Source organism: Labrus mixtus, chromosome 16 (assembly GCF_963584025.1).
Source record: "Labrus mixtus chromosome 16, fLabMix1.1, whole genome shotgun sequence".
Lineage (NCBI taxonomy): Eukaryota > Metazoa > Chordata > Actinopteri > Labriformes > Labridae > Labrus > Labrus mixtus.
In genome coordinates, this window is record NC_083627.1 from 3,786,067 (window position 1) to 3,813,828 (window position 27,762).

At 42.4% G+C, this 27,762-nt stretch overlaps 1 protein-coding gene across 2 annotated transcripts in view; it reads right to left on the reverse strand.

Annotated features, from left to right (window-relative positions):
* Positions 1-790: 790 nt before the first annotated feature.
* The window catches only part of LOC132990657 (ephrin type-A receptor 7-like), a 177,899-nt gene continuing 150,927 nt past the window's right edge, over positions 791-27,762 (reverse strand). Inside the window, exons 9-19 of one of the 2 annotated variants that reach the window (XM_061059009.1) lie at positions 27,307-27,432; positions 22,646-22,701; positions 18,951-19,076; positions 16,672-16,857; positions 13,146-13,207; positions 11,389-11,505; positions 9,218-9,304; positions 8,757-8,909; positions 4,607-4,797; positions 4,355-4,519; positions 791-3,789 (exon numbers count right to left, since the gene is read on the reverse strand). In XM_061059009.1, the coding sequence (XP_060914992.1) occupies positions 3,675-3,789; positions 4,355-4,519; positions 4,607-4,797; positions 8,757-8,909; positions 9,218-9,304; positions 11,389-11,505; positions 13,146-13,207; positions 16,672-16,857; positions 18,951-19,076; positions 22,646-22,701; positions 27,307-27,432 (1,384 nt within the window). In that variant the 3' untranslated portion in view covers positions 791-3,674. The remainder of the gene's footprint in view (positions 3,790-4,354; positions 4,520-4,606; positions 4,798-8,756; positions 8,910-9,217; positions 9,305-11,388; positions 11,506-13,145; positions 13,208-16,671; positions 16,858-18,950; positions 19,077-22,645; positions 22,702-27,306; positions 27,433-27,762) is intronic. The other variant, XM_061059010.1, reaches the window with a different exon arrangement.

Below are 27,762 nucleotides of genomic sequence, written 5' to 3' on the forward strand. Positions count from 1 at the left end.
CCAACTAGCTTCATACAATTGAAAGTAACTGCACTGTAAAACGTTTTATATGTTGTGAAGTAATATTAAAATGATTAAGTATTTGTATTAGCAATGAACAGACTTATATTGTATCTCTATTTACAGACCGACAGTTACAAGATTATTTAGCAAAAATGTTAACTAATTGTTTTGTGTGCAAAAGTTGTAATCTTTTGTGAACAAATTATAATCTTGTGCGCTGTAACAGTTCAAATTGTGGTATGTGTCTTTATGACATGCTGTGTTGCTAAGTTACAAGGGGATGCGATGTCACTAGGTGGCGCCTTGTTTTTATCCTTGAAGTTTAGTTTGAGCCCTACTTTCCTTTTGCCTCTCAGCTCATCAGTGGTGTGAGTGTTTGTGTGGACATTATTTTGTTCATTTACGATAAAATAGTAACTGTACAACCGGGCTTTTTAAGGTTGATGTGTAGTTTGTCATAAACGACAAGCATTGTGAAAACTCCTGACACGTGTTGTTGCGCACTTTTGGCAAACTCAGTGTCTCCAACGCTCTCCAAAACACCATTAACCAAGAGGCACGGACCCAAACCGCTACAGCGCACAAGTTAATACTTTATTATTATATTTTTGTAATTGTCAGTTATAAAAAAAATCCCTCACCAAATAGTAGCCCTGTTAAAAATAAATCTAATTGGCTAATAAACAAGTTGAGTTTGCAAACAGTCAATCATTGAAAATCCAGTTTCCCTTCAGCTATAATAGAAATTTAAGTCAGACGTAGAACACAATGAGAAACAACCATCTGCTTGTATCCGAGCTTTTTTAATAACACTTTTTCAATATTGCAACAGCCATCAGATTTTCTTCTAACAGGTAAAAATCATCAAAAAACTAACAAAAAGAACCTTTTTTTTTCAGTTTTATATTCCAAACAACAGAGAGGCTAAGGCCCTAAATCCAAAACAAAGAGAGAACCCCTTACACAGTGAGCAGATATTATATTCAACACATTGTTCTTCAAACAAATTATAAAAATAGATTTGGCATTTTCAAATACATATGTACAGTATTCAACATGTATCATAATGGGCACAGTAACAGAGAAGGGGGGAGTCAAGAAGGGGGACAACTTCAGTTCTGTTCATTGTAGTGACGAGGTCCAGTTTGTCGTGTGTGTGTGTGTGTGTGTGTGTGTGTGTGTGTGTCTGTCTGTATTCTTATGTGTGTGCGTCAAAGGGACCACCTGTGTGTTTCTTCAGCAATGTGTGAGGACGTTGATGAGGACATTTAAATTGACGGAACATTTACTGAGAAAAAGAACAAAAACTTTAATTTTTTTTTTACCAAATACAAACCAGGTACACACATTTTTTTTCCACTGCAACATCGTATCTTTCAGTGTGTGTTATGATCGAATATTTCCCCGATGAACGTCTTCCCCAAAAGCGAGGGGAGGAGAGTCACTGTACAGGAGAGAATTCTGAGGGTAAAAAAAGTGCAACCACAAAGCATGATAATAACAGCAACATAAATTTAAATACAATCAAAACAGCTGCAAATTAAATACATCGATGTGACATTCTCGATCCAGTCTGCAACACACACACACACACACACACACACACACACTGTGATGTTTACAGCTAATCTAATGATAATGAACCTAAATAAACTGCACTAAAACCAGTGTAAAGGAATACACAGATACTGTGTGCTGACTGTCAGAGCCTCCAGCTTTCCTTGCACTACTTCCTGTTCACAAAAAAAAAACGTCTTCATGTATTAAAGTGGTCATATTCTGCTTTTTCTGGTTTTATATGCTCTTCAGTGTGTTTTCCAAGTGTCCTGTGCATGTTTAGGCACATCTATTTGCAAAAATTCCGTGGAAACGCAGCTTCTCCTACGTCCTCCTGTTAGCTGTAGCATTAGCTGAATGTAACGCTCGGTTCTAGCCCCCCTCGATAAAAATTTGCCAGTGTGACGTCTTGTCAGTGTGAGATCACTGATCTAAGCCCATTGGCTCGTTGTGGCAAGCCCAGCAGCTCATGTTGCACGCCCGTTAACTTCTGTAGCACGTCCACGATATGCCGTAGCCTGCGGTAGCACAGTGGTGCTAAGGTGCTAATGTTTATGCTCGGCCCTCGGAGCCAAAGTGGCTGCATTCCCAATATGGTAAAAGGGGCGGGACATTTCCGAGAACCGTGCTGAGCGACTGACCAATTACGGCAGAGCCCACAGGCCGTCCAATCAGATCAGACTTGGCGCACATGGGGACTCTGAACGTGGGCACTTCAGAGCCTTAGAGAGAGAGTCAGAAGAGAGCCGGTGCATGGAGCAGCAGGACATGAAAACAGACACTTTTTTAGAACTTTAGCTATTGTGAACATACTTTAGTAGGTACATAGATTAAATATACGAACCCCAAAAAGGGCATAATATGACCTCTTTAACTTAATAAAATCATCAAAACAAGAAGATTCAAACTGCTTTGCTGACGTTTTTCTTTTGAGTATTTAGCTGAATAAATAAACCTTTATTACCTCTTTTTCTGGAGACGTTTTGCATAACAATCTGTAGACATAAATAAATATGGGTAAATATCTGAATCAGGCCGTTCGTCAGAGTGAGCCTGTATTTCAACATGGTTGAGAAAGGGGGGGATATGTTACTGAGGTGACTTACAGCAGGCTGAGAGGGGGGAGGGTTAGATGCTTTAAACACAAATGAAGACAGATAAATTAAAGAAAATATGACAAAGAATTATAAAACATAGAAGAAATGAACAAACACTAATTTTCAAACTTTTGCTGTGCAGTTGATTCCTGCAGCTTCCGTTCAACCGCTAAGGAAAAGAAACTAACAGGCTGATGTTCCTGAAAGTTCGGCATATCATCACTCATAACTCATCCCACTTTTTAAATGTTATAAAGGACTAGATAGATGTTTGCTAGCCATGTTGGTGCAGCCTGTCTTTGAGGCCTAATCCAACTCTTCCCGGTCATGGGACAGCGCAGTCTTCCTCTTTTACTGTTCACTACCACTCTCACCATGATTGAGCTTCTGAAAAGTTCTTCAGACGTCTGATTTGAGATCAGCTCGCTCGTGCTATGATATGATTAAGTGCCCCTCGTACTAAATCAGTTCATGTTTGACATTAAAATCAGCTCTTAAGGTTCTGTGGAGAGACTTATTTCCTCAAAAGGCCAGTGAAGAGTTTCTGCCTTTTTAATTAGATATTGTTTTTAGTGAATTCATGTCATGGTAAAGGGAAATTTCCACCCAAAATATGAATGTTTCTTCAAGCTGTAACTTGTCCATTACTTGGTGTGTTTGCAGCGTTAGAAGGTCCGCGCCTTTCCAGCATCTCTGAGGTCAGCTTCAGACAGCTTTACACGCTGATCCAGAAAGAGGCCACAACAAAAGTCATGACACCACTCCTCTGCAGTCCCCACAATCGAGACAAGAACACCGCTTGTCTCTGAGGGGGTTACGTAATATAAAAAAGGAAGGAAGGAATCAAGGAAGGCGTATGGGAAGGAGGAGTAGATAGAGCAGCGTCGACAGCAGGTAGATCTGCTCGTCTTTGCTTCGGTTTGGAAGATCCCCGTCTCCTCTCCTCCGTCCCCTCCGTCCATGTGTAGGTCTGCAGCAGCAGCAGCAGTTTTTAAGACGAGGTGCGTCAACTGTTTGTCAGACCTGCACACCGCGGCCGTGCATCTGGATGACCTGGGCTCTGAGCGTCTGGATGGCGGCCAGTATCAGCTTCTGGTGCTCGAGGGAAGTGATGCCGAGGCTCAGAACGTCTCTGTGGACGCAAAAAATCAAGATTGACCAAGGTTAGTGTTAAAAAAAAGAGAGACAAATCTGGTCAATTTTCAGACATTGACAAGCTTAAAATACTACTAAGAAAGTGGTTTTAACGATCATGTGCTCATACTGTTTTACAGCACCTAATTTTCATATTAATGTCTTTAATTTAGCAATGGAAGTGAGAAATGTGTTGGATAATGTTACTTTAGCAATATTACTCAAATGACTCGAGCTGATGTCGTAAAATCTTTTTTTTTCACTTTTCCAAATCTAAAAATATTCTGTTCCTGCACTTCAATTTCTTAACTAATAGTATCAGCTCTACTGTATTTACTTTCCCCCCGAGGGTCTGTCACAGAGGGCTTTCTTTAGGTGTTCTAATATTATCTCTAAAAGTGAAGAATTAAGAATTCTGTCTCATTAAAACGAGGGACATTATTCCCACAGTCATTTATTTTTCATGCCGTTATCTTTTTAATGATCTGCTCTCTTACTATCTTTGAAAGCCGCACCTCTCTGAAGCAGGAAATGAAAGGTCAGAGCTGAATAAAGCCACTCACTGGACAGTCATCCGCGCCACAGACTCTAAATAGCAGTATCCCGCCGCTGTGAAGTTGTCCTTGTAACGGCCCATGTCCACCGCGTCCAGCCACTCTCCCACTGAGTTAAAAGACGGGAAGGAGGGGAGGGGCCTCTCTGCGAGCGTGATGGATGAACTCAGGGTTCTGGTAGAGAAGAAAAACAAAGGTTTGATAATGTGGAAATGCATAGAAATAGAAGAAGTCGACATTCATCCTGAGGCTGAATATTACCTGCGTGCAAGTGTGGAGGAACCGATGCCATCAGGGGAGCGAATGCTCTTACTGAGGGCTGAGTGGATCTGACTGAAGGTGGGCCTCTCTGTCCTCTCCTTCTGCCAGCAGTCCAGCATCAGCTGGTGGAGATGTGGAGGGCAGTTTACCGGAGCCGGCAGCCTGAAACCGTCCTCAATGGCCTTAATCACCTAAAAGAACAAAGAACAATTAAACCCTGCTAGGAAAAGTGATTTTCCTGTAATCAAGCTTTGTATGGATGTGGGGCGGATGGGAGAAAGTAATGAGAATATAAAACATTTGGTCCAACTTAAAATAAAATATCTAACGAATTAAATCATAAAATGACCTTACTATGTCATCAGACATTAAGGAAATATACTATGTTGAAGTGTTGGCTTCTCTGACAATGTGGCAGCAGTATGTTGACCAGAGAAGTAAGCGGTTTTAAGGGACCCGCCCCCATGGCCGTTTTGGACGCCCCTCGGTTTGACAGGCAAACGGCAAACCAACAGGTGTTGCAGCTTTAGTAGCGGGCAAGCTAATTCAGATAGAAGTGATTCTACCCAAGCCTCTGCATGTTTCAAATAAACTCCACGAGCAGAAACGTCAAACTAGGATCAATATTGGAGATGAAAACGGAGGGAGGTAAGAGCACAGAGAGGTTTAGGCAGTGCTGGCTAAACACTGAAGCTTCCTTGTCCACGAAATGGCAACCTGCATGCACCTCGATTCATGCGGAAGAAGGGCGGGGGTAACCTGCACTCTCCAATATTTTTAATTTGGTCTGCAGTACCCATTTTAAACACTAGGTGTCAGAGTTACATATTGCCCCTTTAATAATCTTCTTAAAATCGTGTTGGTCCCATTTGTTCCACCTGAAAATCTCTGAACTGTAGAGGCCTTTAGTCCTGTCGTATCTGACACCAACATGTAAGGAGCAAGGTCCTACAGGTAATAAGGTTGTGTCTCCATGGATGATCGGATGGGAGAACGTTGAATAAGATATTTAAAACCTTTTTTCCCTTTACAGTGAAGTAACTTCGGTTCAAATAACAGAACTCTTTTGACAGAACACAGGTTCAACTCGATAAAGTGCCGGTGCTTTCATTTCCTCTCGTCACTTATTACACCAACACCGGTGTTGAATTGGTTTGTTTTCCTTCTTAGTAACTGAACTTATATTCATGCAGCGTGTATTTAAAGGTCACATTCGGAACGCCAGAAACAAATGACAAACTGATAGAAATTTCACGGGGAGATATGGCTAACCTAAACAAACAAGCTGACAACAAAGTGAACATTAATGCACTGACTCGAAGCGCTACAAGCACATTAAAGAGTAAATAGAAGATTATTATCTGAAAGTGAAGACAGGAAATAACCAAGAGGAGTCGATTACCAGTGGTGGACTATATCTGTGGATTTAAAGGTTACTTTAAGTTCCCATGAAATTGAATTTCCTTTAAAGTTTTTAGTGTTTGCTGATTGTCACCTACACACCAGGATCTCCCCTAACAATGACAAACGTGTTTCTGCACCTTAACATGTGTTTTAGTGCAGGAAGTTGACAGGGACTGGTGGTAGTAGGACCAGCTTTTCTGTTTTGAGGAACGACACTAAAAGACCTGAATCCGGTAATCTCTATGAGAGGTAACTAGAGCATTGCCAATGCAGAGAAAAGAGTCTAGATTAAATCCCAAGGACTTTATTTTATTTAATAATTTTCCCGGGGTAATGCTTTCTGAAAGGGACAGGGACCTTACTGCACTGAGTGGTTCTGATTTATACAGGCAGCCGGCAAAGCAGCAAGAAGTTTGAACATCTGGATGTGCTTCTATACCATTTTTTAAACTTGTAACAAAAATCCTTTTAGTCCCTTAAAAAAGAAGCCTGGGTACTCCTGGAGGAAATGGAACTTCAGAGCCAGTTCACAGGATATTTGATGAGTTATCTCAAAACTCGTATCAGCTGGAAACTTCATTAAAACATTTCCTTTAATACAATCACACATCCAGGACTGAGAGTTTAAATAAAAAGGCATGACAAAGAAACATCACAAGAGCGAGTATTGGTTCATTCGTTACCTTATCCCACTCTTAAGAGATAAAACTTCTAACTACAATGACTCATCTCAGATTAGCACGTTTCATCCATCCCCCCTTGAAAAACCCTCACTGTCTTCAAATAGCAGAGCACAAAAAGCATCGCTCCAGACTTCCTCTCCCCTCCATCAAACTAATGTTGTCTCCATTCATCGCAACACCTCACAAAAGATTTCTTTTCTCCCTCTCTCTCTCTCTCTCTCTCTCTCTCTCTCCCCTGAATCACCGAGAGACACACAATCTCCTGAGAGGAGGAAATCAAGTCCAAGCATAATCACAAAAATGGCATCCATCAGCGACATTATATCCTAAAACACTCTCTCTTTTCTCTACTCAGCGCCCCCTCCCCAGCGCCCCGCTCCACCTCCCCTCTCTGCACGCTTTAAGCTCCTACCTCACTAAAGAGCATTCATGAAATGCTTTTCAGCGTTTGACATTTTCCATTTAATCAATGCTGGTAGGTAAAGGTCGCGGTGGATCACAGGTGGACAGGCGGACCAACAAATCCGTTATGATATAATGTATCAATTTGGAGAGGTTTAATATCCCCGGCACTCTACAAGCTTGACCTTTGACCTCTCCATTGGAAAGTTTGATAATATGAACCTGAGAGGAAACTTTCTCCTGCTTTGTGAAAGGACACCAGAAACAAACAAAAAAAAGGACGTTACTCGTGTGCCTGCTGAGTAACTCATACATATTCATTTTGGAACATGATGATAATGTGTTGCTTTTAAGCGCCCACCTGAATAAAGTGTAGGCATTGTTTTAGGGTGGCAGTCATTTGGGAGGGCATTAGCATGATTTTAGACCTGATGAGCAATAATAACTTTTAACATTAAAGCTGCAGGCAGCGTTGTTTTGCACTTTTGGACTGTTGTGAATTTAATTTGGTTTTTCAAAACTCGAGCGAAGTTTCAGTGGGACCGGACGAAGCGGAAGATTTTGTTCAAGTATGACCCGAGTAAATTAAGATAAATTCTACAATTCACTTAGCAGACGCTTTTATCCAAAGCGACGTACATCAGAGAGTAAGAACAACACAAGCAAGGATCTAGAAAAAAAAGGGAACAATGTCAGTAAGAGCAAACGATCAGCTTTGAGTCTGATTGGACACACAGGTGCTGACAGGAAGTGACCAGAGGCAAAGCACAACATTGAGGGCAGTTCTTGAGAGCTCTAATCAGTATAGAAACCATCTTATAAGTCGTGGTTATCAAACAAAAACCATCGTCATTACCATCATCATCATCAATAATATGGAGACCATCATCATTAAGTTAGTAGGTATTCATGAAAGAGCTGGGTCTTTAGCTTTTTCTTAAAGGTGCAGAGGGATTCTGTTTTGATTCATCTAAGCATTATTTGCAGCGTCCTCTGTGTTGTCGGCTTCAATAAAACGTGAAATAGTCACACAGAACAGTCTGCTGTCTTTGGCAGACTTACGTCATGCTTTCAACTGCACTTTAGAGTTATGACTTCCTTAAAAAGAAAATAATTTTAAAAAAGCAACCTTTTTTTATTTTGAAGGACAAAGAAGCAGGAGTGACAACAGCAAAAACAAAACAGAGCATCCACCCACGTTGACTCGCAAATTATAGTTAGCTAGCGACAAGCAGCAGCGGGGTCCAAATCTGCTGGACCATCTCTTCAACCCCTTTAAATAGTAAGTGCTTTACATTTTCTGAAAGCATTCCCTCCAGAGGGGATTTCTTTAAAAGCAGGATGGCACTCGAGGACAGGCGGAGGCCACCAGAAGGGGGTCAACGTGTCCTTAAGAGAAAACAGGATTGGTCATGGAGCTGATGCAGACTTAAAGAGGGGGACTTAGACCCTGTGAAAGCTTTCAGAGGTACTGTGGCTTCTTGGCTTTTCTTTAATAAGATCCACGCTGGGCATGGAGTTCATTGAAGGAGGAGGTGAGAGAGAGAGAGAGAGAGAGAGAGAGACTGGTAAAGTGCAGATATTATATGAAAAGTGGAGGGAGAGATTAATGAAAAGTGCCCTTCTATCTCTCCAACACACACACACACACACACACTTACATCCTGGTTGCCCATATCCCAGTAGGGTCTCTCTCCGTAGGACATGACCTCCCACATGACAATGCCGAAGCTCCAGACGTCGGAGGCGGAGGAGAAGCGGTGGTACTGGATGGCCTCCGGAGCGCTCCACAGCACCACGCTCTTCCCTCCGTGCTGCAGGAGAGGAACGGACGGTAACGGTAAGACCGGGGGGTGCGGAGAGTTCAGCAAAGTAAAAGCTTTAATATTCTCTTTGAAAAGCTTTGAACATATTTTCAGTAGATCAAAAGAATCTCGAGTGCGAGTGGGTTCACCTTCGAAAACATTCAGGGAAATCAAACACTGGAATATGTTTCATTCTTACGGCTTAATGTGACCTCGGCTGCACTGACATGCCATGTGTTAGCTCTCACCTGGACCAAAAGCTCATTAGAAATTACATCCATACAACAGGCTTATTAACCGGGGATGTTTTCTCTTACCAGCGTGGTGTAGATTGCCTCGATCTTGTCCTCCTGTAGAGGTCTGAAGCCAGACACCTTGCAGCCCAGGTTGGCGTTAACCAGAACCTGAGACGGAGAAAACACACTGATTAGTTTTGGTTACAATCGGCGGTAATGAGGGCTCCGCGGACTGGAGTGCAAAGTTCTTATCATACAACAGACACCCGATTTGTGTCGAAGAAGAATGTGTAATAAGTTCGGGGGCATCAAAAAGTAAAATGAATGTTTACTTGTTTACTGTTCAGTGAAAGCTGGAAAAAAGATCAACAGATGTTTGTTTTCTTGATTTGAAGAAGATGTTCCACTGGATAAAAAAGGGAACTTCTGATGCAGAGATTTCTTTAATGCTGGTGTTAATGGGAACTTTTATTTTTGCCATTCAGGGCGCACTCACAGTCTGTAGGGAGTTAGGTAAGCACTGGTTGTTGGAGACAGTGTTAATCTTCACACCATTTTCTAATTTAGTCTCCTGACGAAAATGTCCTTTATATTGAGTCAGATATTAGTCATTTGTTATTGATTTCATTTAGTCAATTAGTCACTGACTTTCTCATTCTAGTTGACGAAAATAGAAGTTATTTTAGTCAACAAAATCGGACGCAAGCTTTTATTTTTATTATCAGAAGCTCCGGGGGGGCGGGGCTTCACAGACCTGCAGGCTCCAGGCTGCACATTGTTGCACTCACCACACACACACACACACACACACACACACACACACACACACACACACACACACACACACACACACACACACACACACACACACACACACACACACACACACACACACACACACACACACACACACACACACACACACACACACACACACACACACACACACACACACACACACACACACACACACACACACACACACACACACACACACACACACACCTTTGATGAAGTATGCTATGGTTTACAATGATTTTAGAACAGCTGAGGGGGGTACGTGATAATCCTCACTTGTAATGTAGTTTTGGTTTCGGAACATTTTCGTCAATTAGACGATGAAGTCATATTATTTATCAAATCGTCAAACAGCGGAGTTTCGTCTCGTCGTCGTCATAGTTGACTAATTTATAAAGACCTTCGTCAACGAATATTTTCCTCATTTATTTCGGGCACTGAACCCCAACGGCTTGGCTTGTCAGTCCCTGTGCAGCGCCCTCGCCCTGACATCGCTCCATTAAAAAAAGTGCATGTCTATAGGTCAGTTGTGTGGTGCAGGTTACACGCAGGTATTTGGAGTATACCCACTTATTTTTTCAGTCTCCACAGAGTATGCCCACTTCTTAATCCCATCCGATTCACACCATTGATTTATTGACAATATTCAGTACTTTGACCCTCCCTACTTTGTCTCTGATTGACTTGTGGGCCTATGTACTCTTAATAATATATCCACTTCTGGTTTGGGCACTTATGAATGTTCTTGTGATGGTTCTTGTGATGGTTCTTGTGATGGTCAGGTTATACATGTCTGTTGGGTGTCGTGCACTTTGGGTTCTTTCCTGTTGAATTTTATTTAATTATTTTTAGTATTTTGCATTTGTTATGTTCTTGCTGTTGTTTATGTTCTTCTGTGTTTGGTTTAGTTTGTTCTTGTTTTTGCTGTTTGTAAACCTGTGTTTTTAAAAGGTGCTATATAAATAAAGTTATTATTATTATTATTATTATTATTATTATTGTTCTTCAGCCACCACTACACCACTGCTATAGGTCCTGTCTGTGCTTGTGTGTAATTCAGGCCTGTACATAGTCCATAACCCCCTTATTCTTAAGGTTTTGTAGAGTCAGCGAAAAGCCTGCATGGTAGTACACCCCTCTCTTCTTCATTTTCTGCTCTCTCAGTTTGACGGACAGACTCTTATGGTAAAATGTCACACGATGAAACTCAGAGCTCTTCTGACAGCATCGCCTTGTCATTTCAGCTTCTTGTGTTCAGCTTCACCAAAAAACCAACAGGCAAGTGATTATCAAAGATGTTTGCAGACAAGGACGAATTGTGGTCTGTAACTCAGCTGTGAAAACTTGCACTAGGCTGAGACATACATCAGCCCACCGACACACACACACACACACACACACACACACACACACACATGCCTCCTCTATCATCTCCTCCCCACCTGCAACCTCACCTTGTGTGCAGCCAGCCGTTTGTGAACGAAGCCCATTTCTGTGAGGTACTTCATCCCCGATGCCACGCCGGTCAGCATATCCATCAGCTGCATCACACTCAGCTGGCCCTCGTGTTTCTGAGGGTATCGGAGGGAAAAAGAAAGGAACCAAAGAAAGATGGGAAACGAGAGAGTGAGAGGAGGAGGAGGGATGGTTGAATGGAAAAAGGAAAGAAAAAAAAAAAACACGACACATCTGTTACTACTGAACAATGTTGTGTGCTCACTGAGCCGAATCCTTTTATTTGGAGAATAAAAACAAACAGGCCATTAATTCATATCATTATATAGCACGCGGCGGTGGTTCACAGAGCAGAGGGGCACCATAACAGTTTATAGAAAGCTTACAGCATCTTAAAGCGGAAACACTCCATTTGTGCGGTTAATTATGCCACGTTTTCCTTATTATCATAATAAGCACAAGCATCTGCGCCTTGGGACTGCGCTACAATCATTTGGATTTATACGAGGAAAACTGTCTCGCTGGCTCTTAAAGAGAAGATCATGTTGATGCTTAATTTAGTTATTTTTCCTTCATGTTAAATATTCTGATGCCTATCACTGAGTGCTGGTGGATACCGAACATCCCTCTCGTGAGATGAGATGAGATTCAACTTTATTGTCATTACACATATACAAGTATAGAGTAACGAAATGAGGTTTGGCATCTCACCAGAACTGCAATAAGCAGAAAGTGCAAGAATCTGTGCTATGTACAGTAATTACAGAATTTACAGATGTAGACAAAAAATGTGAATTATTGGATATATATGGCTGGCTGGATTAATGGGGTGCTATAAATATAAATAAATGCTATCAATATAAATATAAGTATATTTTTCAGATAATAATATACAGATTAAGGTGCAGTGAACATGCTATACTAGATTACAGATAAAATACAGAATATGGACATATTGTACAGGTCGATAACTTATTGAGGTGATATGAACATACTATACAGATTTACTTATACCAGTATGATGGTAAAAAATGTACAAAGTATTGGTGGAAATGAACTTCATTGTGGACATTTGCCAGCTTTTACTTACATTACACCATGCTGTTGTTGTGTCCTGTTCTCACACAATAATACTAGGACACGACTGATATCAGATTTTGGGGCCGATTTTCAAATTTGGGGGAAAAAAAAAAATCTGATACCGATAAATTGGCCGATATCTTTCTTTTATCTATGTTCGATCCGTAGAGATAGATATAGATTCACACATGTATCCCTCAGATGCAGTTATTGAACACTTGTGGGAAAGACATACAGTCACTCGGTGAGTTGGTCACTCGACTGGATAGTAACTGCGCATGTGATAATACTCGTTGTAATCCATATAGCGCCCTCTGCTGGTGAGAGAGAACTGCTAGTGTAATACAACAAAAACTCAAATTAAATGCTATTTGGGCCGATAAATAAATCTCGTAATATCGGCATATATCTGCAATAAAATAAGCCGATACCGATAGTAATTGGATATGCTATTATCGGCTGGACGATGAATCAGTCGGGATTTAAATATTACATCTGAAAACTGTTGATTTGTGGGGCTAACAGGTTGTGGTTTGGGATCTATGGATTTACTGGTATACTGGCCAATACAGGATACCAGTTTTAAGCAGTATTTGATGCCATTACCTACAAACACAATCAGAAAAACTCTATTTAAGACAAGGAACAAACATGTCTGCGAGTCCCATAAACTTACCCTAAGGAAGGAATCTAAGGATCCGTTCGACATGCTCTCCTCTATGATCATCATGGTGTTACCTGGAAGGAGACAAAAGATGGAAAACAGTTGAATAGGGAAGCAGAATTTTGCAAAAGAGAGAGAGGTAATAGAGACAGAGACACAGAGGAGGGGAGGGGAGGGATGGAGGCGGGGAGGGGAGAGAATAAAGTGAGTCTAGTCCACTTGGCAGCGCGGCAGGCATTGTGCAAAGCCATTCCTCACCTAGTGAACTGTGCTGAAGCCGGGAGAACCTGTGTGCTGCCCTGGCTGTCTCAGCAAGTTTAACGACCCTCAAACACTCACACACACACACACACAGTCCAGGTATGCACTGCACACATACACACTGGGCACCAGGCACAGATGGCGGGGATCCAGCAGTGCTATGAAGTGCACAGAGGAGGAAAATAAGACTGCAGCAGTCAGAGGGAGAGTAGAAACAAGGAGAGAGAGAAGCAGGGCATTATGGGAGTTTGAGAGAGAGTAAGATAAAGCGTGATATCTAAAAATATAAATCTAGGATGACAGGCTATCCGCTCTGACAGTTTTTGGCAGGCGTAATAGGGAAATGATAGCTTGGCATTGTTAAATCCACAATTCATGGTTTGCCAGTTTTACAGGGTGCTTAGGAGGCGATTTGGAAAGGTGACCAACAACACTCGGGGACTGTTAGTCAGCACAGAGACGCTGCAGTAAAAAAGCAAGCCATCATGTAATTAATGCGAGTTGGATTGGAGGGTGATTCAGAGGTTTGACTGTGCGCTGGGTGGATGCACAGGCGCAGGACAGCAGATACTTCAGCTACAGACAAAGAGTGGAAGGTTATGAATCGGCTGAATTTCTGTCTGTTGTTATGGACAGAAAGCAACGAGGAATCTTGAACAAGTGCGGGCTCAGGGACCGATTATTATAGTGAAGACACAATCATGGCCTTTACAGGAAAACACATTATTTAGTGTCTGTTTGAATGGTGGGACAGACAGAAATGCACTTTCTCCTAGACTAGTTTTGCAAAGTCTTAAAGAGCTGTCAAAATGAAAAATATGTCTTAAAGGAGGGACAGAGTTTATCCTTCTGTCCAATACTTATCAAGTGTGTTATTTTTAATAATCAGATGTCTTTATGTAGAGATAGGACAGCGGATAGACTCAGAAACTTTGGGAAAGAGAGAATAGGGATTGACATGCGAGAAAGGAGCCACCTAAGAAATCTATGTTCATTTTTTACATTAAAGACTTTATATGTGATTTTTCACTCTTAAATATATAAATCAAGTATATCCTCTGAAAATAACTCTGTGAGTCATGACTGTCTACAATGGGTGTAACACCCGAGTCCCACTGTCTGTGATGTTTTCTGAGTTTTCAGAGTCCTATCTTCACTTTGTTTACATCGCCAGGACGGCCGGCTGACTCCTCCCCTCGTGTATAAAAGTTGTTTAATTGAGGGACTAGAGAAAAGAAGAATAACATACTGTACTCACTGCTTAACTGTGTTTCTAGATCACGCTCATTTCAGGTAAATTTACATGCAGTGTGAAGATACGAGCATAATAAAGATCGCTAGCATTAGCATGCTAACACAACAATGCACCGTGAGTTGTTTTGGTTTCATGCTGGTGCTCAAGGGCGACATCTGCTGGATCCAAAAATCACATATAAAGCCTTTAATGTATAACTTTTCTTTCATGAGGCTCCCGGGGGGGGGGCTCGACATAGAGTTTATCACTACCTAACGTTGAGCTATAAAAGCAGCCTGGAGTCAGTATAGAACAGACAGTTTTAGTGGTACTACTTGGTTTTTGTTATCAGGAATAAATGGACACCCTGCAGCCAATCGGAGCCAAGTATTGAGCCAAACCATACAAGCAAACTAAACTGTAGGTAAAGACAATGGGTTAGTTTTAAGCAATTTTTTGTGTTTTATACCTTGATTTAGAGAACAGGAAACTGGACAGAGTGGGAAACAGGGATGAGAGAATAAAGGGATGACATACAGTAAAAGGTCAAAGGTTGAAGTCCAACCAGGGGGGCCACCACTTTAAGGGCTGTAGCCTCTGTGCATGGGACTGGCAGAAAGAACATGAGACAACTATAGGTCATGAAAGAGGGAGTTTATAGAGCTAGAATGTGTAGAAAGGAAAGGAGAGATATGTTTGAATCACATGGCCCGTCTGTGTTGTCATGCGGCCTCGAATGATGCTGAAAGGATTGGAAGATGAGTAGGGGGGTGGGTGCTGTTTGCAGGTGGTGCAGTGAAAGAGAGCGGGGGGGGGGGGGGGGGGGGGGGTTATAGAGGGGGGGGGGGGGGGGGGGGTAAGTGATGTAAAGCAGGTGATCTGTAGTCTAACAGTCTATGTTTGTTTGTGTGTAAGTGTGTACTGTTTGTGTGTGCTGATGTGTGAATTCATGCCAAGTGAGGAGGCGAGCTAGCAGGTGTGTGTGTGTGTGTGTGTGTGTGTGTGTGTGTGTCAATGAAAGTGAAAGAGTGAGGGAGCATATGTGTGTACACGTGAGCACTGTGTGTGTGTGTGTGTGTGTGTGTGTGTGCACGTGAGGGTGGGAAGAGATTGGAGTGGATCTCAGGGCCCCGCTGGGTCTCTAGCACCAATTACTGTGCCCTGCACATCTGCTGCCATCCTACTGAGCACAGAGTGTGTTCGGGCACCGGGCCCACACACACACACCACACACACACACACACACACACACACACACACACACACACAACACACACATGGAGCATCACTGCGGCAGTAACAAAAACTTCACAAACTCTTTAAAGCTTCTCCCTTCACCTGCCATTCCCATTAACCTCTACCTCATCTTCTCTGTCTCTCATGTCTCTCTCCTCCGTCTCCTCCCTTCAACTTTTTTTTTTTTTTTTCTCGTCCATCCCGTTTTCGCTCTAGGACCTCAATTGCTATCTGTCAGCGGGAAAATGGGCCTTGATGTAGCTCGGCCCGCCGGCTGGCACACGGCATTCTGTGCTGTCGCACACTTCTCTCTCCTCTCCACTCGTCAACCTTCTCTTCTTCTTTTCCATCTTCCCGTCACGCCCCCCCCACCCCCCCCCCCCCCCCCCCTCCTGGTCGTCGTGTGCTTTGACCCCCTCCTTTAGTGCGATATTAAAGCGGTCTGAGGAATCGCCCAATTCCTCTTTTTTCTCCTTTTCCCTACACCCGTCACCAAACATGATGACCCCCTCCACATGTGCGATATTGAAATGGTCCTGTTCCATTCCCTTTTTTTTAACCCCATCTGCTTCCTCTTACTGTTCCTCCTCTTTCCCCCCTTTCATAGCCGAGGTCATGAACTTCCTTTTTGCAACCCCCAGGTGGTCAAACTGTCCGTTTCCTCCTTTGATCTTCAGTAACTCTGTATTTTTTCCACCTTTCCTTTCATCATCCTCCCCCCCGGCTCTCCTTTTGTTTTCCCATTTTTTCCCCTACCTCCCGATCTGCCTTCTCCTCTCCGCTCCATCTCCCTCTCATCCTCCTTACCCGTGGTGATGACGCCCTCCAGCCGGATGATGTTGGAGTGGTCGAACTGCCCCAGGATGCCCGCCTCGCTGAGGAAAGAGCGCCGCTGTTTGTCCGAGCACCCGGCCCTTAACGTCTTTATGGCCACCGGCAGCTCTCGCTTACTGGGCAGCTTGAGGCAGCCGCGGCACACCTCCCCAAAGTCACCTGTAGGGGGAGACACAGAAGCCGAGCAGAGGTCACGACCCCTTATTGACAGAACTCGGAGGGAATGGAGGAAGAATATGGCAGGTCACGCTGAAAGAATGGGAAAGAAACGGGGGCCAAAAGGTCGGAGCGGAACCAGACCGAGAAGCATAAACATATCGGGGAGGGAGGAGGGATGACGCAAATGAACAGACACTGTTGAGAGACACGCAACACAAAGGGATCAAAGAGAGATCAAAGATTGGGTGGGGGGGGTGCAGGTGAAACAGTGGAACATGCAGCACAGACATAACAGCCGGATCAGCGGAGCTCGATTCGTCTGATTGTGTTGGTTTCAACAGTTTGTCTCAAGGCGCTTTACGGTAAGGGTGAGAAAAAAAATGTTGAGTTGCCGCGATATTACAGCAACTGGTAATAATCCAACTGTGTCTGATGCTTAAGCCCCCACTGTGATTTCATATCTGATAATAGACGTGGAGGGGGGGTTAGCACCTCTTTTGCTTCTGTTACCATTTCTTAAAAAGGAGTTTCATCATGTCTACTATGCCATACACTCCATTCCCATTCTTTATTTCTTTATTATTATTCTTTATTTATTTTTTTTAACCCTGCTTCAAATTAAAGGAGCGCTCCAAATATTTCCCACATGAAATCAATTAACTCATCACAAGGAGTATTCATGAGCCTGTACAAACAGTTGTTTCAGAGCATCTGTGTCTCCAATTAGAGAGTCGATGATGTGTCAAACCTTCGGGATGTCGTGTTATAAAATACAGAGCAGGGAGGGATTCTTGATTGCATTCTGGGAACTGTAGTGTTCAGTGTTTTTGATGCTTTACTCCCCATTTTTTTGGACTGAGACAATTTACATGAAAACAATCCGGATTATGTTTTCTACTCTGGATGTTGATAGCAGGGAGGGTTGGACAGAATACAGTGTTTCCCCTAGGTTTAGAGCTCTGGGGGGGGGGGGGGGGGTCATGATGTTCATGTGTTTCTTTAAATGACAGCAGTCATTATAGCAACTGAACAATTATTTGAACTTGTAACGGTCAGTCCAAGCTTAGTTTTTGTTCCTGCATCTCCCGTTTCTGAGCGCACCTGAATGTATCTCTCATTGTCTGAGCAACCCTGAATGCAGCATGCTCAAAGCGCATCCCCTGAGTAACGGCAGACAGAGACATGCCCAGAAAAGTCTGAAGTAAGCTTGACCATCAAGGGGGGCGGGCCATTGGGGGGGTGGGCCGCCCCCCTAATATGATGGTAGGGGAAACACTGGAATATGTTATTGACGTGCATGTTGGGAAATAACAATAACTCGACATTCAAATGGTGTCAGAATAACCTGAAAAGTAAGTTTCTGATTTCACATCTGAGAAAACCAGCATACTAGTTGAGAGGATTTATATAATTAATCATGATTAATTAATTTATTTTTTTTTTCCACAACATGTGAGAAATGTCATTATTTTGCATTTCAAAACAGTTTTTGTAATGCTTTTACTTTGAATTTTCACACTGTCTTAAGCTAAGGTTGATCCACTTCCTGTTTGGATTAAACCTGGCTTTATATTTATTATTATTATTATTATTATTAATATTAATAATAATAATAATAATAATAATAATAATAATAATAATAATAATAATAATAATGATAATAATAATAATAACAATAATAATAATGATTAACAGATTAATGCTGACTGCCCTAATTGTTAGCAATAAGATAAAGCAGCTCTTCATTTTATAGCATCCATGTTGTTTCCACACTTGGTCTTTGAGCTTTGAAAACAAAAGTTCAAATAGCAACATCCAAATTTGGAAAAGGGGACCATACACTCTACTGCCTTTATTATTGTTTTTATTATTATTTTTATTTGTCTATGTTTAATTTTAATATTTTATTGTTGGCATTCATTGTGGACAGCAAAGAAAGAATTTCATTGTACAGGGAAACATGTTTCCTACTGTGTACATGACAATAAACATTTTGAATCTTGAATGTGCAGAGCAGGAATGATGGGTAAACATTAAAACTCTGTTGAAACGTTGTGCACAGTAACTGAGCTTTGTTGTCATCTGTCTTTCACCTGTGTGCACAATCCTCTCGATCTTGATGCTGGAGTTGTCCAGCTCCTTGGCGAAGGCATGCACAGCCTGCATCAGATCCTCACAAGTCTCTGGGTCGATGTAAGTCCTCCTCGTTGGGATCTTGACTGAAAACAAAAAACACACAATATGAGACGAACATGAAAAGCTTAAATTTAGAAGTTTGGCTTCTGGGCCAAGAATTTCCATGATCATTACAAATCAATAGGTACAGAAAAGGCTTTTTCTGCAGAAGGAAGCGCATCGGAGACATCTTTATACAGATAAGAGTCAGAAGAAGAAAAGTCCATACGGCACAAAAGGAACCACTCTCACATTCAGACACCATTAAACTGTGTAAAAGCAAATGAATACAGAGAGCTAGCAGTGTTTTGTTAGCATGGAGAGATGCCTGTGGCCCTGATGGAACCTTTTTCGCTTTGAACATAAAGCAAAAAAAAAAAAAACGTCTCATGTCTACATTTCTTTGAGTTTCATTGAGGCAACATTCAGAGAAGGAATCAGTTTCCCTGCATCCACCAACAAAGAATTTCTCTGTCTGATTGTTGAACATTAAAGCAAACCGTTGTGTCTCAGAAGAAGCCCTCGCTCTTTGATCCAGAGACCCGAATCAATACTCCAGTTTCATCATTGATGTTTGAGAAAGCTTGAACATTTTCTGCTATCAAGTCTCAAACCTACAAGAGGGGGGAAGGAAGGCTGCGAATATATCAGTCTGAAATGTTTGGCTAGTTATCTTGAGCTTATAACGGCACAGAATTAAAAATATATGGAAGAAGCTCATCTTTTAAACTTATTGAAGATGATTTCAGTCTATAAAAGATACAAAATGCTTCAGTTTATGTATTCATGGCGAGTCGAATTCTCTGTGTTTGTTTTGACCTTGTGAGCTCCAGAGGCAAAAAAAAAAAAAAGAAGAAACTGAGATCTAAAGCCTCCGAGCGCTCCGGTCTGACTTTGTGTTTCTTACACTCGGTTTGAGTCGGATCCACGAGGGGCTTTTTTTTGGTCTTTTCTGCTGTTTTCTAAAATGTTATCTCACTTACACACACATATGCAAAAATCAGAGACGCACACAAACACATTATAATCTTCAGTCAGAAACTGGGTCGGGACAATAATTGACAGTAAAACGCTGAGACGGAGAAACCTCAGAGTGTCTCGCTGTACTTGTAGATGACTCGCCGCTTTGTTGTTTGTTTTAGGAGTTTGCGTTCGAGTCAGGGAACGTCCCGAAATGATGACAGTTTAGGCACCTCAGCAAAAAAAAAAAATAACATCACGTCGTGCCTTCTATCTGCGGTATGACATTTGACAAATAGCCTAGCAGGTGTAGGAGTGAGTCGGTATAAGAGAACACATTTACTGAAGGATGCACAACTTTCTTACACAAAAAAAAACATCAGCTAAGACACAATCTGGAGTCTAAACTCAACATGTTTGAACACTTTCATGCCCTAAAGTATATTTAAAGAGATAAATTGGTACTTTTATTGCTTCATTAACACTTGGGAAACACAAAAATGCCAAATTAAAGATGACATTTAAAACTGTGAGTGAAAAAGAACCCCAACTTGACCGTACACAACAAATAAAAAGACTGGATTCCTCAATAAGAATCTTGTTTCCCTTCATCAACTGCCAATTGTATTTACTTATCAGTAAGAAGTAGCCAGCAGATAGCCAATAATCGTTAACCAATGGGATTATAGGTCTTAATTAGACCAGCGTCGGCCCCTTCCAGTATGTTTTAAAGCTTATCTTCCCTGAGAGGGCCTTCGCAGTTTCCATAAAAATCCAGGCAGTCTCTGACTGAAATGTGATTACAGCTCCAAAATCGACCAGAAGGATCCTATACTGGCTGCCTCATAACTGCTTATTGATCCCACTAACACACACACACACACACACACACAGACAGACAGACTTGTGTGTACAGACTTGCTCACATATATTTGTGCACAGAAATAAATTGACATATAAAGCTTAATTACAAAGCAAATTCAACTTTTTTTTAATTCAAATGCCGTGGCTGAGTTTAGGACTGAACTAATGTGTCTTAAAACTGTGCAGCAAACGCAGAAGATGCAACGTTTATATTCTTTATAAAATGAGCCATATTGGCTGAGAATGGCTGAATAATTTGGCCCACACACACACACACACACAGGTGCACGCTTCATTGGCTCTGCAGCTGATTAGTTTCAGGGTTAACAGCGTCACTGACATGAGCGATTGAGGGGAAACTGAAGCACGTTCACACTCCGCTGCATAATCTTCAGCGGACCACAGAGAAATGCATGCCAAGCCACAAAGTATTCAGATCTTTTTTTCTTTTTTTCAACCCAAGAATTCCTTATTTCCCCCCCGTGTGTCACTTATGATGAGTCCCTCCATCTTTGTCAACTCACTTCTTCCCCATCATCATCTCTTCCCCTCTTACTCACTTGTTTAGCCTACTTTCTCCCTCCTTATTCTCCTACTTTACCGCCCGCCTGCTTCTCTATTCACTCACTCTCTCGCCCTTGTCTCTCCGTGTTCAACTCGTAAAGTGTTGTTTTTAAGTAGTATACAAGGCGAACAGAAGAGACGGGAAGAAGAACATGCATGACACTTCCTCACGCGCTCCACATTTGCAGACCTGCAGCAGCATGAGCGGCAGGTTGTACCCGCGGAACAGGAAGTGGACCCGAGAGAGTGAGGAGGACAATAACCAGTCTCTGTGCCTATTTATGAGAGTGTCCGTGATGTTAAAACAAAAAGGGGAAGGAATAAAAAAAAGAAGGTGTTTTTGAAAAAGCAGGACAAAAATGTGTCTCAGTTAATGTGTGTGTGTGTGTGTGTGTGTGTGTGTGTGTGTGTGTATTGCGTGCTTGTCAGCTGCTGGCATGTCTTTGTTTGGGCAGATTTAATTCCCAGCCGCATGGCTTCGGCTCATTATTCATCAGGCATAGTGCTCCAAACCTCTCCAGAGGGCTAAGCATGCTGGGAGATTAAACAACGCAAATGAGCACGCACACGCACGTGCCCATATACACACACGCACGCACACACACACACATCAAAGGAAACCTCCTAAATCCGCGCATACATTCAGCACATTAGCTAAGCACTGGCGCGCACAATTACACACAAACAGGAAGAGATATGTCAAACTACTTCCATTCTGTCACTGTCAAACAAAACGCCTATCGAGAGAACTTTAATAAAAGCTTCATTTACAACCTTGTACAACATCATATAAAAAAAAAAAACCCAACATTTAGCATCTGTTGTGGAAGCGCCGACTAGCTAACATGACTTTTTCTCCTCTCCTTTTTCATCTCCGGGCTCTTTATCCTTCCCCCCCTCCTCCTGATTTCAATCTTTCTCCATCAAACTCAGCCACACACACACACACACACACACACACACACCAACTAATGGAGTGTGTCAGTGTGCTTAGACGCGGCTAAGCGTGCCCTCCGAATTAAGAATTAATGCTGTGGCGCCGATGCCTCAAAAGTCACACGTGGGTGTGTCCGCGCATTCCAGCACACAGGACAGGAGACACAAAAAACAGATTGACAGATTACTCCCATTATCCTCAGTTACACACACACACACACACACACACACACACACACACACACAGAAACACACACACACCAGTGATATAGTTGTAGCTGTCACTTACACTGGAAGTAAAGTTCCTCGTCTCCCTCCTGAGAAGCTTTGCTGTAGCCGCATTGTCTGCAACGAGAAACAAAGACAAGGCATCAAGACAACGTTTTTATCCAGCGTGACAGACACAAACAAACACAAGAATCAGACTTCTGTTCATCGTACTAGATTATAAGAGAGAGTGCAACAACTGTTAGACAAGAAGACTAAGTATGATAGTGCAGATATGAAGTATTCATCAAGGCATCCAGAATGATGCCTGATGGCCGTCAACGCAAAAACATCTGAGTGGATTCTCTGCCGGATTTGGTACTGAAACCCTAGATACACACTGATATGCTTTGGAACTGATAAGTCTATTGTTGTGTGAGCCTGATGGGAGTCCTTAAGAACAAGATCAACACACTGACACGCGTGAGAAACCGTACTCTCCAACTGTACTTTGCACACACAGTTATCTCTCATCCGTCGCTTCTACAGGAGGTCTAAAGAGGAGGGAGCTCTCTATGATCTGCTGATGGCTTTACGGCTTAAAGGAAGACTTGGCTCTTTACGTTTACACACACACACACACACACACACACACACACACACACTGTAAGTGACAGATTAACAAGTGATGAACAGACAGTCTGGATGGCCAGCACCATGCTTACTTGGATTAGAGAGAGGATGAAAAACAAGAGGGACATAGCCAAGGAATTGGGAGGATGTTTTGATGCTTTATTCTACAGTACATCAGACGCTTACCAAAAGACAAAAAAAAAAGAGTGCTGAAAAAATACAAATCAAAATATTTTTCAGATTTGTATGGAAGCACAGGGTAGGTTATACTTTAGGGGTGTCAAATTAATTGGATCTGAAGAACCAGAGGTTGGCATAAGGTAAAAGAACAGGACATTGTCAAGCTACAACTTTTAGAGCTGAAAAGTATCTGCAGTTCCCTAAGTGGCCACCTGAGGCTGCCTCCAAAAGTGAGTCAAGTCCCATTGGGTCCAATATCAAAAGGTTCAACTTCTCAGGTGAATTATTATTTATTATTACATGTTTTCAGCCTGGTACAAAAAAATATTTTTTTTTTCTCTCTCTAGCTCATCTATAATATTGTCCAGTTTAAATTCTACTGATGATAACTGAGAGTTATCAATAAATAGAGGAGTGGTCTCTTTGTGTGACAGGTTGTCTGCTAGGTGTCACATCAGCTAACTCAGTCATGGACTTCAACTCTCTGCCTTTTAGGGGAGATTTTCCAAACAAATAGAAAACCAATACTTCACCTCGATGTGTCCTTTATCGTGCTAACTAGCCGTCAATCATGTCTGCACTCGAGCATATTTAGTAAGTGAGATTCTATTATAGGTTATCAGTATTTGGTAGGTCTTGGTGTCTGTACCTGACATACCTAACCATTTAATGGCTTGTCCACTGTTTTTCATACATTGTGGTGGCAAGTTTAAGGCTTGGCTTTTGGATTTCCGTGGTTAGAAGTCTGCTCATTTTAACAGTCAAAGACAAGTCTGATACGTTCCGGAAACCCCCACAGCTTCATCAGTCTGAAAAATGAAATTGCGCCATCCATCACCATTTGCGAATCTCACTTTGTGGAAAAATAAATGGGTAACCAGCTCATGAATTTACCCAAGAGAACAAGCTGTTTACACTTTTCTCATCTCCCGCACCACTCTCATTCAAATAAGTGAACTTATTTGAAACAAAACAAGAAACATAATTCATGGTAAAGACCAAAAAAGCTGATATGAAGCCTTCAAAAAGTCGGCCGATGCTCCAACGGGTGTCTTCGTGTTGGCTACATCTATTACTTGCTCCATGAATCGTATTTGTAAATGTGTTCATGTCTGCAAGCAACAAGTGAACACAGCACGGCTGGCTATCATGAGTTGAGGGATTATAGAAAACAGGGACAGTCTGGCTGTTGAGCCTGAATGCAACAGGGTTATGAGGACAAGATGACATCGTCTGCATACGCTATGTGTAGAAAAGTCAACATGAGCGTGTCTTTAAGATAGGCTTGGGAAAGTGTGTGCGTGTGTATTGTGCATGTAAATATGAATGTCTGAACACACCAGCACTTCACACAGACCTGATGCACAGCTGAGAGGGAGTTCACAGAGAGCCTATAAACACACATCATGTGATTTTTAATCGTGTGTGTGTGTGTGTGTGCATGCTTGTTTCTGTAAGTGCATGTGATTGTGTTTTAGCTGGGAAATGCCCGCTTTCTTTTTTTTTTTGCATGTACGTGTCCTGTGCGGGTCTGCACAGGGACATGTGATGTGAGTGAGAGGCTGACACGTCTCTCCTGTGCAGCAGCACCGTCGTCTGAGACAAGGTCAGGACCCTGTCTGTCAAAACACACCAGCAGATACATGCTGCACACATCCTCGGGGCAGGAGATACCACACAACGGGGGGGAGGGAGGGAGGGAGGGGGAGACGAGAATGAATAGATAAGGGAGAACAGAAGAGGGAGGTGTTAGTGGGCTGAAGAGGGAGGACATGACTTAATAACTAGGAGTAACAAGATGCAAGAGCGCTGAAGAGATAAAAATGAGATCCTGACTTGGAAAAAACTTTTCTGATTGCCCCCCCTAAAATCCAAAAAATCTGCAATATGCTTTTGAGTATTACCTGCCGATATATATTTGAAACATGACAGGAGTAGGTAGATGTTGTGTTGAGGGTAAGAATCACTATCAATATCAATCAGACATGTAGCAAAGAGGATGTGGGTACAAGAGGATTTGTAGGCGGCAAAACTAAAGGGAATGTCAGACATTAGGAAAACAGCGCCTTTCTGAAAACTGTAAAAAAAAATGTTTTAACTTGAATGCCGCTGTGAACGCTCTCTCCTCATTGCAAAAAGATGCTGGCGTTCAGAAGAAACACTCGGTGGACACGGGGCTTAAGACACACTTTTAGCACATCTAAAAAGTGGGCTGCGTCCCATTTACCTTTCGGGACCGATGTACCAGTATCAAGTGTCACGACCGCAAGTACAGCCGCTAATATCACCCACTGCACACGACATGACATGGTTGAAAATTGAGCCCATTTGTAGTGTTTTGCAAGCAGCATGCTTTGCTGCTCAAAACGTGCTAGGATACATCGCTAAGTGGATAAGGCTTGAGGCTCCCCTTCTCCTTCATCAGGTCATATTGAATTGAATGCATTTAAAGAGTAACTAAACCCTAAAACCACTTTTTTCAACTATAAACCTCTGTGTTTGAGTATTAAGTAGTGTTATGGATCAATTCAAGTCCAAATCTCGACACAAAGTATTGAAATTCGAAATATTGTGAAAAATGAAAAATGGTGGTATACTGTGAAGTAACATTTTAGTTTGATTGAAAAGACTGTGGGCAGCGCAGTCCTCTGCAAATTGTTAGCGGGTCTGTACACAACTATCAACGTTACCGTAGGCTGTGAGCTCAACCACCATACCGGTAGCTGGCAGCATCGCAAGCTCAACAAGGCAAAAAAAAAACGACAGTGGTAGAGAGAGCTGCACAGCTGCACAGAAAACTGCACCTTCTGGACTTTGTTAATGCAAAAGAAATCATCACGCAGGAAAATAGTTTAAATAGCCTACGATTTATATTCTGGATTTTACAGTAAAAATGTAAAACAAGCTATTCATATAGAAACTTAATTTCTCAAACAACTGTGTTTGTAGCATCCACATTTTTAAATTGGGACTTACAGCTTCTGAAAAACAACAAAGCACAACAAAGTAGGAAGAACTCATCCCCAACTTTTGGTTGTGTTCGAGTGCCCCGGTCGTCGCACTTGAACGTTTGAGTAAGTTGAGAGCTCGAGAAGCAGAGGAAGTGACGAGAAAATTGGAGGTTACGGGTAAGAGGATAATTGGGTAGCAAGGCTATGCAAGGAAGAGGAAATAGTTGAAGAGGCACGCAGTAAAGCCAATAAAATACACAGTTAGGGAGGGCAGAGGGAAACACAAGAAGAGGAGTGCAGGGCAGGGACAGATGCGGGGGGGGGGGGGGGGGGGGTGGCAGCAAGGGGAAACTGCAGTTAGGACATACAGTAAATCAGGACGAGGCCACAGAAGGACAGAAAGCTAATGAGCAGCATAAAGAAGTGCAAAAACATGATAAGGGAACATGTCGAGCGATGTGAAGGGAGTGAGGAGACAAGGATACTACTACGCCTCTAAGGATGGACATGAGGAAGAAGAGGAATAATTGGCAGGGCTGTGAGAAGGGAAAGTTAAATGACTTGATTCCATTACCTCCTTTGAGATGTCAAAGATTTGACAGAAATAAAATAAAAAATAAAAAAGCAAATTCAAAGTCGTTCTCCTCGGAGAGTGGCTTCTTTTTTCAGCATGAATTTAACTGGAACAGTCTCCAACACATTTCTTAAGTTCATTCCATTTTTTGTGGTGGAGCACAATGCAGAGGATGGATGCAGAACTGGGCCAAACAGCTTGACAACAAAGGGAAGAGAAAATTGTTTTGGCTTGCTATCATTCTCGTGGTGAGAGCGGAGATAGAAACAGAAGTAAAAGAACAAGAAAAAAAAAAGGAGGAGAAGAAGAAGAGAGGGAGAGAAGAGACGGCAGGACAACTGGGAGGAAATGAAAAGAGGGGAGAAAATGGGGAGGAGGGGGGGGGATGCAGACATGCCAGTGTACCTGGGCATCAGCTGTGTGAAGGGAGGAAGAGGAGAGAGGAGAGGAGGAGGAGGAGGAAGAGTGGAGAAGGAGGTCGAGAGCAGCACCACGCTAGCAGGAGTAACATTGGAGGAGCTCGAGCAGACGCTGCTGGGAGAGAAACAAGGGAGGGAGGGGGGGAGGGGGAGGGAGGGGAAGGGGAAGGGGGGGGTGCCAATGTCAGATCTGGCTCTTTGAGGGTCAGTCAACATAACTTTGGATTGATTTATAGATTCCGCTCTCTTAAATCTTGCTTCATGGTGGACGCTGCCAAGAAAAACATGCGTAAAAATAACCATAATATAAAAACATACACAGTCTATATGGTGGAAGCGTATCCTCCAGTCTATTAAACCTGCTCAAACTGGTTCCTTAAGTGTGATTTTTTTTTTAAAACTAGAATTCTGGATCGATCGTTAAATCTCTCACTTCTGAAGA